The 12,730-nt window shown below is 39.5% G+C and overlaps 4 protein-coding genes across 5 annotated transcripts; 3 read left to right on the plus strand and 1 right to left on the minus strand.

Annotated features, from left to right (window-relative positions):
- Positions 1–417: 417 nt before the first annotated feature.
- Positions 418–3,653, minus strand: LOC148423607 (putative methyltransferase DDB_G0268948). Of its 2 annotated transcripts, none has more exons than XM_088415355.1 (6): positions 3,212–3,653; positions 2,977–3,137; positions 1,943–2,159; positions 1,096–1,189; positions 881–1,018; positions 418–575 (listed from the first exon to the last, which is right to left on the minus strand). In XM_088415355.1, exons 1-5 carry the CDS (start codon positions 3,320–3,322, stop codon positions 930–932), a joined length of 672 nt encoding a protein of 223 aa, XP_088271481.1. In that variant the 5' UTR covers positions 3,323–3,653; the 3' UTR covers positions 418–575; positions 881–929. The 2 variants fall into 2 exon arrangements, with proteins under 2 accessions (XP_088271481.1, XP_088271480.1); XM_088415354.1 differs by having other exon boundaries at positions 1,096–1,199.
- A 2,342-nt stretch (positions 3,654–5,995) lies between these two features.
- LOC148423608 (olfactory receptor 6E1-like) lies at positions 5,996–7,268 on the plus strand. Its single transcript, XM_088415649.1, has one exon. The coding sequence runs from the start codon at positions 6,046–6,048 to the stop codon at positions 7,144–7,146; it is 1,101 nt and encodes a 366-aa protein (XP_088271775.1). The 5' UTR covers positions 5,996–6,045; the 3' UTR covers positions 7,147–7,268.
- Positions 7,269–8,817: 1,549 nt separating this feature from the next.
- Positions 8,818–10,289, plus strand: LOC148423609 (olfactory receptor 5AR1-like). The gene has a single exon (XM_088415607.1). It carries the CDS (start codon positions 8,860–8,862, stop codon positions 9,787–9,789), a length of 930 nt encoding a protein of 309 aa, XP_088271733.1. The 5' UTR covers positions 8,818–8,859; the 3' UTR covers positions 9,790–10,289.
- Positions 10,290–11,289: 1,000 nt separating this feature from the next.
- Positions 11,290–12,234, plus strand: LOC148423610 (olfactory receptor 5F1-like). The gene has a single exon (XM_088415014.1). It carries the CDS (start codon positions 11,305–11,307, stop codon positions 12,232–12,234), a length of 930 nt encoding a protein of 309 aa, XP_088271140.1. The 5' UTR covers positions 11,290–11,304.
- Positions 12,235–12,730: the final 496 nt, after the last annotated feature.

Consider the following 12,730-nt stretch of genomic DNA (forward strand, 5'->3'; position numbering starts at 1 on the left):
ATAAAAAGTTTAGAAAATATAAATATAATATTAAAATGATTCAAGGTAGAAAAGAATTAGCAGTTTTAAGTGGCTGTGATTTTGTCAGGGCATGACGATTTAATGTCGCCCTCTAGTGGCAGTTTGGAGACGGTTTAATTTGTGTTCAAACTTGAATTATGAAGTTTAGCATACAAGTGCATGCAAAAAAGTGGATTTTAATACTTTGTTTCATTGTTTAATTAAACAATGAGACCAATCCCTGGCAAGTTTCCTCATTAAAAATAATTTGCAATTCTGTATTATGCAATATTATAATTTCTTGAGATGGCAAATTTTGGGGAGAATATTAAATCATGACAACATTTTCGGGGATGCATACCAACTGCCTCAATGGCTCATACTGAGATGCAGATGTCGAATAATTAAGAACAGAAATGAGGATGTGTACATTTCTTTATTTTAAAATGAAACAAGCACATTGCCCCTCTTTCTACACGTCATCCGGGCCGCTTTTTCGAGCCAGCAGGTAGAAATAGTTGACACCCACTTCTACTTCTGTCTCTGCAGATGTCACCTTCATGATGGACATCAACCTGCAGTGAGGAAGGCAAGAAAAAAAAAATCAACAAAAATCATTGCCGTGTCTTGTCAACATCCAGTTTTAATGATTTCTAGAGCAGCGGTTCTCAAATGGGGGTACGTAAACCCATTTCAGGGGTTATCAGATCCTGCCGGTATCATATCTAATTTAATGCTCTGGCATTTTCTTTTCAAATCAAGAACAAATGAACTGGAACATGAAGCAGATTATTGCTAAATTTTGTCGTAGCGACTCATGAAAATCATGTCAACCTGGAAAATGTAAGCGTGCATGTGTCGTGCAGGTGGAACACTGTACTTTTGACAAATGTCCTGTGAGAGGTGTGCAGCTTTCTGAGGGTCTTCCTTTAGCAGAGCCTGGTAGCTAGAGAAAGATTCCACAAAGCCCATGTAGCTGCACAGGGGCATGGTCTGCCTCTCCCAAACACCCTCATGCCTGCGGTGCCAAACAAGAAAACACAATGTACACATCCATTTAGGTTCTGTATCACAGGAAGTGAAAACCATACTTACCACTCTTTGTCTGCATAAGGGATGGAATTGTAGGCCTCCCGGTACAACTCAATAGAACTTGGAATGAGTTGGGGACTGCGGTAGGGATGCAAAGCTGCATAGAACTCAAGATAACATGAAACACTTTCATTGAGCGAGGTACCTATTTTTGCAACTAATTTTGCTTATTTCTGCTAATTTCTCTAAAGGCCTTTTCACACTGCAGTTAGCAATGCGCAGCTTGATGTCGACCAAAACATTCATGTGCATGTGATAAGTGCGGAATGCAGTGAGAAATTAAACATGTTCTAGTCAGACAGGCTACAATAGAGTAGATGAATGCATGATTTTCAATTGTTATTTTGCATTACTTTTACAGGAAAGGGCATAGTTAAACTGTCCAGTTTGCTGGAAGTACATGAAAGCACTTCGGGTGGTATTTGAGGTTTTAAGAGGTTCCGCAGCTATCAGCAACCTATTGCTAAGCTGCGTTAGAGTGACTCTTTTACAAAATATTGCATGGTTTTATTTTGTTAAGTTTCATATGAATGTGCATTGTCATTTGTGCAGCATTTTCTCAACAGACAACCTCAGCCAAAATTTTCAAATGTTACAGCATCTTGGGGAGATGGTGTAATATTGTTTGGTTTCCATCCGAGCCGGATGACGCTTCATGACGCTTCGTTTTCCCATCACTAATTTTGCTTCATCCCAATGCCCAAGTTGCTGGTTGCCATGGTAACAGAAGCCATACTCCACAGAGGAAAATGCATCCTCCAAAAATGGGAAGCCATGTTTAATATCTTTAAGACACCTTGGAACTTTTAAAAAACGTCCTGATACTTCTCCTTTGAAAATGTGTGAGCACCTCTTTGCACACTTGGTTGAGCGACTGCAGGCAGCAGTCCGGGTAGCCCAGTTCCATATCCAGGGCGTAGTTGAGCAGAGCCAAGCAACCGCCAGGCTTCAAGACCCGGTGGACCTCCTGGAGAAAGCGCTGTCGGTCAAACCAGTGGAAGGCCGACATGGCTGTTATCAGGTCCGCTGAGCTGTCAGCAAACGGCAGCACCTCAGCCACGCACTGTCTAAAGATGGAATCCCCCACGCACACAAAAACACACCAATAACATTCACTATGTATTGTGGAGGTAAAATTGTGTGCATTACTTAAATTATAACGTAGCCCTAAATTTCTCTAAAATCCTGAAAATTGCCTGTTTAGGACTTAAAAATAGAAAAATGTGTACCTAATTAAGGCCATTTTTGCCTGTTCACACTTTCAAACGAAAGTGGCCGCTGGGCCCAGTAAAGAGTTAAAAAACATTTTCACCTTTTGTAATCAATCATTCATCGTATATTATTTTAATACTGTATAGTGAATTGTGACAGAGTTTAAGTTCTGCAGCCAATTTTATCCACATGGGCTTTGCTTTCATGTGATTTTTGATAGTTCTGACAAGACGATGCACACAAAACTTTAATATAGAAGTATAAACATTATTATTTATCTCATATTGACAATGCACATCTGCACAAAATTTAACAAAGCAAACACGGCAATAAAACACGATTTAGCAGTTTGTTGTTTTATGTTCCAATTAATTTGCTCTTTGAAAGACTAAATGTACTGTTAGACCATCAAAAAGTTAAATTAATATAGGTGATACCGAGAGAAACCCAGTTCAAATCTTACGTACCCCCTGAAGTACCTTCACGTACCTCTAGGGGCACTCGTACCCCATAATTATATATATATATATATATATATATATATATATATATATATATATATATATATATATATATATATATATATATATATATATAATTACCAATCCAGAATGTCACATGATTTTCACATCCAATGAGACTCCTCAAAAAGTTTCAAGGCTTCCTGCTTACTTGTAGGTGACGTTTGGTTCTCGAGTGTTCTGCAAAGCCATTTCCAACTGAGCAGGGCTGACGTCCGTGCCCACCACGGATGCAAAATGTTTGGCCAGCAGCACCGTGCCCTGGCCCGAGCCGCAGCCCACATCCACGGCCAGCGACAAGGGTCCACCTTTCTGACAAAATACCGCCCATTGATTGTCACTCTCTCTCACACACACACCGAGACCGATTTGAGACGGACCCTTACCTGTTTTTCCACAAATTTCATCACATGCTGAATCAGGTGATCGGATGGAGAAACCCGATACTTCCAATATGAGGCGGCGTGCTCTTTGCCTTCGAACAGACGGTGAGCCATTACAAGTCAAACTTTTTCCTCAGAGCATATGACCACACGCAATATGGGTCACATGCATGCACACAAAAAGGCTGCAGGAACCAGCAAGATTGTTAAATGGGAGGCCCCATAATGCCCGTCGCTGCATGAAAACTTTGAGAATGAACAGTTTTAAAGGGAAAGCGTCATTTGCTGTCATTGACAGAAAAGCTGCAAATCGTTCCAATTTATAATGCCTACGTTGACACCGCGCCCCATTCGGATTATTTTTTCTCTGAAATCCCACATTTTAAAAAGAAACATTATTTTCTGCACTTGTTCACATGACATAAAAAATGCACGTCTGGCAAACAAAACGCATGCGCACAAAGCACGACCTCGAGTGACACGTAAGAGCAAGGTCACGTGAGGAAACTCCTTTTTTTACGGAAGTATTTTTTATGTACAAAAAGGAAACAATATTTTTTTCCAACAATATTTGTCGAATATGCAAAAAGTCATCAAGACGCAGTGCATACAGTAAAAATAAGAAAAATCCTGGGTTTCAAATGGAAACACATCATGAAGACTGTTAAATTAACAGCCAATAGACGTCACGTGATGCAACTCGGTTGGTTACGAAAACATTTTTATCTATAAAAAAAGAATATGAACAAAACTGTATACATGTTTATAAACCTTGTTAGTATGGACATTACCAGAACTAGTGCAGCAAAATTTAAGAGGACATTCCACAATTGTTAAACAGTAAACACAAATGTTTTTTTCTTGAAAAGAAATTTCTCCAACTTTATTTGTCAGACATTTTGTGCAGAATTTATTTATTTTTTTCCAATTGTAAATCATGGACAAAACCAGACCAGTAAGAAGACATTTTTAATGAATTATTTGATGATAGTTTTTGGTTGGTATCGACTTTACATCATCCAGTAACAAGAGTAAACGAGTTAAGTAGCCTAGAAGATGAAAATAAATGTCTCTTCTCCATCTTTTTTTCAATCCATTGGCTATATGGTGTTTATCATCATTAAGGTTTGTTGATGATTTGTCTCACCAATTTGCCGGACTAAAAAACATGTTTGTTATTGTAGAGTGGCCTCCCCATGAGAGCACCATTCTACTAATTGTCCTCAAGGGACAGCGATAGGGACGGATAATGACCTGTTGACCATCCAATTAGCAGAGCAACTATGAATAGCTGACATTGTTTTTTTTTTTTTTTTCATATCAAAATACACAATCAGAATTATATTCTGACAGTATTTACATGCATTTAATTTAATTGCACAAGAAGCTAATGTCTTTGTGTAAACGCCTCATTTGAGGAATGAAAATACAATATCATAACAATTGAAATCCAATAACCAGCATTTGAATGAAAAAAAAAAGATCAAAGCATTATAACACAAGGCTTACAGAAGTTGCAGTAATGATTTTTTGGTTTTTTTCTTATCTTGCACTCGACAAAGATGCCGGCTTCATGTGGAATTTTCAAACTCTAAAATGATAATTTTTCAGGAGACTCAAAATATAGCAAATTTGTTCATCCGTTAGCAGTGCAGTGTGAAAAATATGAAGCAATGATCAAATCTTTAAATTAGTCACTAAGATGCAAACATATTTTTTGCTTTTTACTTAAAAGCTACTTTTACTTTTACTTTTACTTTTACTACTACATTTACTTAAAAATAAAAGCATTAAATGTATAAAAACTACAAAAAAGAACAAACAGTCTCTAAATAAAATAGAAAACCGTTAAAAGCAATTAATAATTCACTGACAAAAAATACAAAACCTTTGCTATTTGTCAGTGTAGTGTCAAATGTACGTGTCAGATTGAAAGAGAGCTGGGCAATAAATTTAATTTGATTCATTTATCATTGTAAGGTTAGACCATTTGAAAATTTGCTAGCTACAGTCCATTTTAATTAGCACCGCGGCTTATATTTGGGGTCATTGATCTTGATACACTTAAGAAAATCAATTTGAAAAAAAAAAAAAAAAAAAAAGAAGCGTAAATATTAGTATGGATGATCAAAACAGGTAATTTCAAAAATAGTACCATGTGTTCATTCCTAAATGCTTGCAAATGGGATTTACGGTATTTGATTGCAAAGCTTGCACTAGAGATCCATATGACCATGGCCACTGAGGAGTAAAGTATTTTATTTTGAAGAACCCCAGATTCCTCACGGCGAGAGCATGCACAGAGCATGAACCAATGACCGGTTCAAAGGAGGTAACCTGAAAGTGTTTATTTGACCACATATTTACTCAGGTGTCTTATTCAGATTTTTTTTCTCTCCCTTGCCACCATTGCAACACTAAACTGCATACATCTGCAAGAAAGGTCTGGGTTACAAAAAAAACATGACATCAACACACGGTACCCGCCTGTTATTTTTAGTCAGCCTAATTTTTAAGTGGACTTACCCGTCTCGGTCGACTTACTAACCCAGCTCTGCGCATACTCGTATCCCTTTGCAAAGGACTCAGTACAACACTAAGCAAGTTGTTTAATGCTCCAATTAATTTGCTCTTAATTTGAAAAGAAAAATGTACAGTTCATGTCACAGTTTTAAAGAAGATTTGCTGCAGAAACCCTAAACCCCAAACTAAAATAAAAAGCATCGAGACTTGAACTTGATTGGCAGTGACGTGCCCCCTTTGGGCTCTGAGTAGGCCAAGTCGGACAGCTCATCCCAGGCTTGACGAAAGGCCTACATCTCTGATGTCTTTGGGGCATGGACGCGAGGCCATTGGTCGGCTTGGGTCCCAAAGGTCACGCCGGTTTCTGGCAAAAGCCTTTAACTAGCCGTCACCGCGCACGGTCCTTCAGAGGTGCGGATGCACATCTCCCTGCGACGTCGTTGACAAGGGGGGGGCATTTTATTTGTGAAGCCAGTTCATCTATGATGGAAAATGTTTCTGTAGTGACAATGTTTACTCTTTCCGGTTTGCATTTCCCCCTTGTGCAAAGAATAATCATTTTTGCGGTTATGTTATTGTGCTATCTCATCATCCTGCTGTGCAATTTCACTGTCATTTTCGTCATCGTCACAGACAGAAAGCTCCATAAGCCGATGTATATTTTCCTGTGCAATTTATGCATCAATGCTGTGTACGGGTCGGTGGGGTTCTACCCCAAATTTTTGGTGGATCTTCTGTCCTCTCATGTGATTTCTTACGGCGGTTGCTTGCTGCAGGGTTATGTCATTCACTCGTCAAATTGCTGTGATTTTTCTATTTTGGCGCTGATGGCTTACGACAGGTACGTGGCGCTGTGTCGTCCTCTGATTTATCAATCCTTCATGACGAGGCAGAAAGTGTTCCTCTTTGTGTTTTTGTCCTGGTTCATACCTCTGTTTTGTATGTTTATGAACACGGCATCCGTTTTGGGGAAAAAGCTGTGCGGCTCTGTCATCAACAGGTTGTATTGCGTCAACTTGATGGTGGTCAACCTGGCTTGCTCGCCAATCAAAGCCAACAGCATCATCGCAGCTTTCAACATCGCGCTTTATTTCGCACATTTTCTTTTCATTTGTTGGTCTTACATGTATCTGATCAAATTGTGCATGTCGTCCGCACAGATGTGGAATAAGTTCAAGCAGACATGCACGCCGCATTTCATTTGCCTCATCACTTACTCCTTCACGTTGCTGCTGGATTTGTTGTACATGAGATTCGGTTCGGACGATTTGTCCATACATTTGCATAATTTCATGGCGATCGAGTTTCTCCTCATTCCGCCAATTTTGAATCCACTCATCTACGGGCTGCAGCTGACGCACATCCGCAACAGGGTGTTGAGTTTTTGTCACAGGAAAAAGAAGATACACAGTTAGACGGACGGGCCCGTGAATGTGAAATTGGATGTGATGTTTATGAATGAACAAAAAGATGGAGATTACTTGACTTGCGCAATGTAGGTCAATGCAGAATCTATTTTTGCTATGCTTCTGGCCATTCACTTTTTACATCATGAAAGAGAGAGGTGTAGATTTCAAATAGTAGTTGGATTATCCAGATTTATTAATCATAGGAAAACATCTTTTGTAAAGCCACCTGCCGCTTAATTTTGAGATTCAAAGTAATATTTCATGTTTAGTGAATTAAGGTAATAAGCTATTTCCATGACAGAGTAAATTTGGGGTTTCTGTTTGCTTTAATCATCAACCATTTCCCTCAAAACATTATTCAAGTTCTCTTTCTTTTGAATTGAAAACTATTGATTTGGAATAGTTCAATTGCTGAAATGAATGAAGTTTTTTGTAGCGCCCTAATATCTTTATCTGAATTTGATTGTGCTATGTTCAAGTTTCTGATCATTTTATAAAAATAAAAATGTACTTAACAAGTGAAAACCATATCTCACATTCTCCTTTCCCATGCTGTCATTTTGAACCTTCTGGCATTATCTGTATATTGATTATGACTTGTTGATATTTTCTATCTGTCTTCATACATTGAATATACCTGATGCTTAATTGTTTCAATGTGATGACTGTCTCATTCATTGTTCTCTATGTTATGTTTAACTACAAAATTCAGCTCACAAATTTTAAAATAAACGTGTTCAGTTCATAGATTACAATTGATTTATTTTAACTTAGTCTGCTAACCCAAAAATGAAATTGCTCATAGTTCTAATTATGTGAGCTAGACTTTGCCCATTGTTGACGCTATCCATCCATTCTCAGCCACTTAAATCATTTTATGCCAGGATTATGATACACAATAAGTTTTCTGTTATTCTATTAGTGGCGTGCCGTGAGGGCCTTCAAGACCTTTTCTGAAGTCCTTAACAACATCAAAATCAACATCAAAAACGACTTTATAATCCTTTGTGAAATACTGTATAGTTGTATTTAAAACAGTCTTTTGTCTTCATTTCATAATGTGTGAGTGATATTTTTTGTCCAATCACCTAACGTTTTGTAGGTACGATGCATTTTAAATGGTGATCTAAAATCAAGCGCAATGTCATTCACAATTCAAGGGCAGTCATGTCTCTTTTGGACTGTGAGTAGCTTAAATCTGACAGCCTGATGAAAGGCCGACTGCTTTGGTGCGTGGACGTGGAGCCATTAGTCAGCTTCAGTCCTAAAGGTCACGCTGTTTTCTAGCAAAAACCTTTAACCAGCAGAAGATAGAGTCTTTCCAGAGAAAAAAAAAAACAACATATCAAAGGTGGTGTCTTTAAAGTTGCTTGAAGTCACTATAAAATCATTTTAAAATGTATTTCTTCAGCTTCCAATAAATTTGCTCTTAATTTGAAAAGAAACGCCAATGTTCCTGTCACTGCATTAAAAACCAACAACATTAAATTAGTTATGCTGGCGCCTGCAAGGCTCGAAGAAAGGCCGAGAACCTTGTCGTCTTCTGGGCGTGGACGAACAGCCATTGGTCGGCTCGGGTCCCAAAGGTCACGCCGGGTTCTGGCAAACGTCTTTAACTAGCCGTCTCCCCGCGTAGTCCTTCAGATGGGCGGGCGTGCATCTCCCTGCAACGTTTGTGTCATGGGGTAACCGCATGTGCTGGTCTTGAAGACGTTTATAATGGAAAATGATTCTGTGGTCACCATGTTGACTCTCACTGGTTTGAATTTCCCTTTTGTGCAAAGAATAATCATTTTTGTGCTTTTGTTATTGTGTTACATCATCATACTGCTGAGCAACTTTACCATTATTTTTGTTGTCCTCATCGACAGAAAGCTCCATAAGCCGATGTATATCTTCCTGTGCAATTTATGTATCAATGCCGTGTACGGGTCGGTGGGTTTTTACCCCAAACTCTTGGTGGATCTTTTGTCCTCTCATGTGATTTCCTATGCCGGCTGCATGCTGCAGGGTTATGTCATACACTCGTCAAGTTGTTGCGATTTTTCCATCTTGGCGCTGATGGCTTACGACAGGTACGTGGCGCTGTGTCGCCCTCTGGTTTATCAATCTTTCATGACAGTGCAGCGAATGTCGGTTTTTGTGTTTTTGTCTTGGTTCATACCTTTGTTTTGCATGTTTATGAACACGGCGTCACTCTTGGGGAAAAAGCTGTGCGGCTCTGTCATCAACAGGCTCTACTGCGTCAACCTGATGGTGGCCAACCTGGCTTGCTCGCCGGCCAAAGCCAACAGCATTATCGCCGCTTTCAACATAGGGCTTTATTTTACACATTTTTTGTTCATATGTTGGTCTTACACGTATCTGATCAGAATGTGCATTTTGTCACCGCAGATGTGGAGAAAATTCAGGCAAACTTGCATGCCACATATCACCTGCCTGGTGACTTACACCACCACCGTGATGTTGGATTTGTTGTACATGAGATTCGGATCAGCCAACTTGTCGCTACACTTGCACAATTTCATGGCGATCGAGTTTCTCCTCATCCCGCCGATTTTGAACCCGCTCATTTACGGGCTGCAGCTGACACACATCCGTAACAGGATATTGAGTTTTAACAGGAAAAAGAAGATACACAGTTTTTAATTCCACACAAGTTGTGAATATAAGATATTATGGATGTCATATTTATGAAGATGAAAAAGACCTGAGTGGAGGAAAAAAAAATATTTCGCTTGCTATGTTGTTGCTCAATGCAGAATGTTATTTTGCTGTGCTGACTCATATATTAGAATATACATAATATAAATCATATAAATTAGAATATCATAGTGAAAACAATTTATTCTCTAGTTAGATTATCTAGATTTATGAATTACAGGAGAATAATTTTCATAATGCCAACTTCTTTTTTTTAGAAAAAGAATGATTTTGATGTTTATCTACAAAAGACACATTCAGGTTTACATAAACACACAGAACTAAGCTGCCCTGATTGCAATTTGTTTTGAGCCCTGTGGCAATTCGTATATACAGTATATTATTCAGCATGACTTTTTGATATTCCCTGTCCATGTTTATATATTGAATGTAATAAGCGAATATTTTGTCTATTTAGATGTGCGTACATTGGATGAATGTCCCCTTGTTTGTTATCTTGAATAAACTTTTCTTTTCCATTCAATTTAAAAATGACATCCTTTATTTGATATTGCCCTTTTTAAAGTGGATAGAGACGTTTTTATGTATTTGGTGTATTTTTCATTCATCAAACGGTCATATCCAGATATTCATCCTGGGCCAGTTCAAACCAATGCGGCACTCGAAGTTAGTGGTTTTCAATTTCATCTTTTCATCCATTTTCTGTAGCCGCTTATCCTCACGAGGGTCGCAGGCTTGCTGGTGCCTATCCCAGCTTGCTTCAGCAGTAGGCGGGGGACACCCTGAACTGGTTGCCAGCCAATCGCAGTGCACAAAGAGACAAACAACTGTCTCACCAAATCACACCTAAGGACAATTTAGTATGTCCAATATCGTTCATGTTTTTTGGAGTGTCGGAGGAAGCTGGAGTGCCCGGAGAGAACCCATGCGAGCTCGGGAAAAACATGCGAACTCCACACAAGAAGGCCGGAGCCAGGTGGTTTACATAATGTCAGTAAAATTCATATTCATGTTACGGCTCCTTTAAATTTGTTTTGCTGTTACCTTCAGAAATTATGTGAAAATCTCTGATAAACCCTCAATATGTACCCCAAAGGGTACTCATACCCTTATTTGAGAACTGCCCTAACATTTTGTGAGTACTATATTTAACTGTTGAGGCTCCAAATTTTGTATTCTAAGCGATAACCTAAAATAAAGAACGTCGACATTTTAATATTATTGGCCATGCCCTGCTGGGCTGGTCCATGTTGGGCTTTCAGTAGGCAAATTTGGACAGCTCATCCCAGGTTAGATGAAAGGCCGACAAGTTTGCCGTCTTTGGGGTGTGGACGCACAGCCATTGGTCGGCTTCAGTCCCAAAGGTCACACTGGGTTCTGGCAAACGCCTTTAACTAGCCGTCCCTGCGCAAGGTCCTGCTACGGAGGGGAGGGTGCATGTCATCCTGCACTGTTTGTGTCATGGGGTAATTGTATGTGCTTGTCTTGAAGTTGTCTGTGATGGAAAATATTTCTGCGGTCACCGTGTTGACTCTCACTGGTTTAGATTTTCCCTTTGTAGAAAGAGTAATCATTTTCGTGCTTGTGTTACTGTGCTACGTCGTCATCCTGCTGAGCAATTTTACTGTCATTTCTGTCATTATTACAGACAGAAAGCTCCATAAGCCAATGTATATTTTCCTGTGTAATTTATGCTTTAATTCCGTGTATGGATCATTGGGATTTTACCCCAAATTTTTGATGGATCTTCTGTCCACTCATGTGATTTCTTACGCTGGCTGCATGCTGCAGGGTTTTGTCATATACTCGTCAACTTGCTGTGATTTTTCCATCTTGGCAGTCATGGCTTACGACAGGTATATGGCGCTGTGTCGTCCTCTGGTTTATCAATCTGTCATGACGAGGCAGAGGGTGTCTATCTTTTTGTTTTTGTCTTGGTTCGTACCTCTGTTCTGTGTGCTTATGAACACGACAGCCCTCTTGGGGAAAAAGCTGTGCGGCTCTGTCATCAACAGGCTCTACTGCGTCAACCTGATGGTGGCCAACTTGACTTGCTCACCGGCCAAAGAGAACAGCATCATCAGCGCATTCATCGTCGGGCTTTATTTTGTGCATTTTTTATCCGTTTTTTTGTCTTACACGTATCTGGTGAAAATGTGCATTTCGTCACCACAGATGTGGAAGAAGTTCAGGCAGACGTGCCTGCCGCATATCACCTGCCTGGTCATTTATGCCACCACTGTGCTGTTGGACATGTTGTACATGAAATTCGGTTCAGCCGACTTGCCGCAACACTTGCACAACTTAATGTCGATCGAGTTTCTCCTCATTCCTTCGATTTTGAACCCGCTCATCTACGGGCTGCAGCTGACGCACATCCGCAACAGGGTATTGAGTTTTTGTCACAGAAAAAAGATAAACAACTGTTAGATGGAGACAAGCCTCTGAATGTGGATTATCTTGGATGTAATATTTACGATGATGAAAAATGCCTTTTGTTGTGGAACAAAAGAAGCTGCTTATTTTGCTTTGTTTGTCCTGCAAGTGGCTGGAAACCAGTTCTGGGTGTCCCTCGCATGCTGCCCGAAGACAGCTGGGATAGGCGGCAGCACACCAGAGACTCTCATGAGAATAAGAGGCTAAAGTAAATGAATGGATGCTTTTCATGTTGTTGGACAATGCAGAATATTATTTTGCTTTTTCCACATGATGAAAAACATAAGGTCATTTCAAACAATTAGAATATGGCAGAGAAAATTAATCATTTTAGCGGACAAATTATGACGTTTTATTCATTCCAGGAAATTTCTAGATTAGAGATTATTTTGGAATTAAAGGGAATGTCTCCGTCTACAACTCTACCTGGCGAAGTTCTGGGTGTTTATTGATGATGACAGGGGTGACCTTGCAAACTCGCCTATTGAGT

This window comes from Hippichthys cyanospilos, chromosome 5 (genome assembly GCF_059441005.1).
Source record: "Hippichthys cyanospilos isolate Australia breed blue-spotted pipefish chromosome 5, RoL_Hcya_1.0, whole genome shotgun sequence".
Lineage (NCBI taxonomy): Eukaryota > Metazoa > Chordata > Actinopteri > Syngnathiformes > Syngnathidae > Hippichthys > Hippichthys cyanospilos.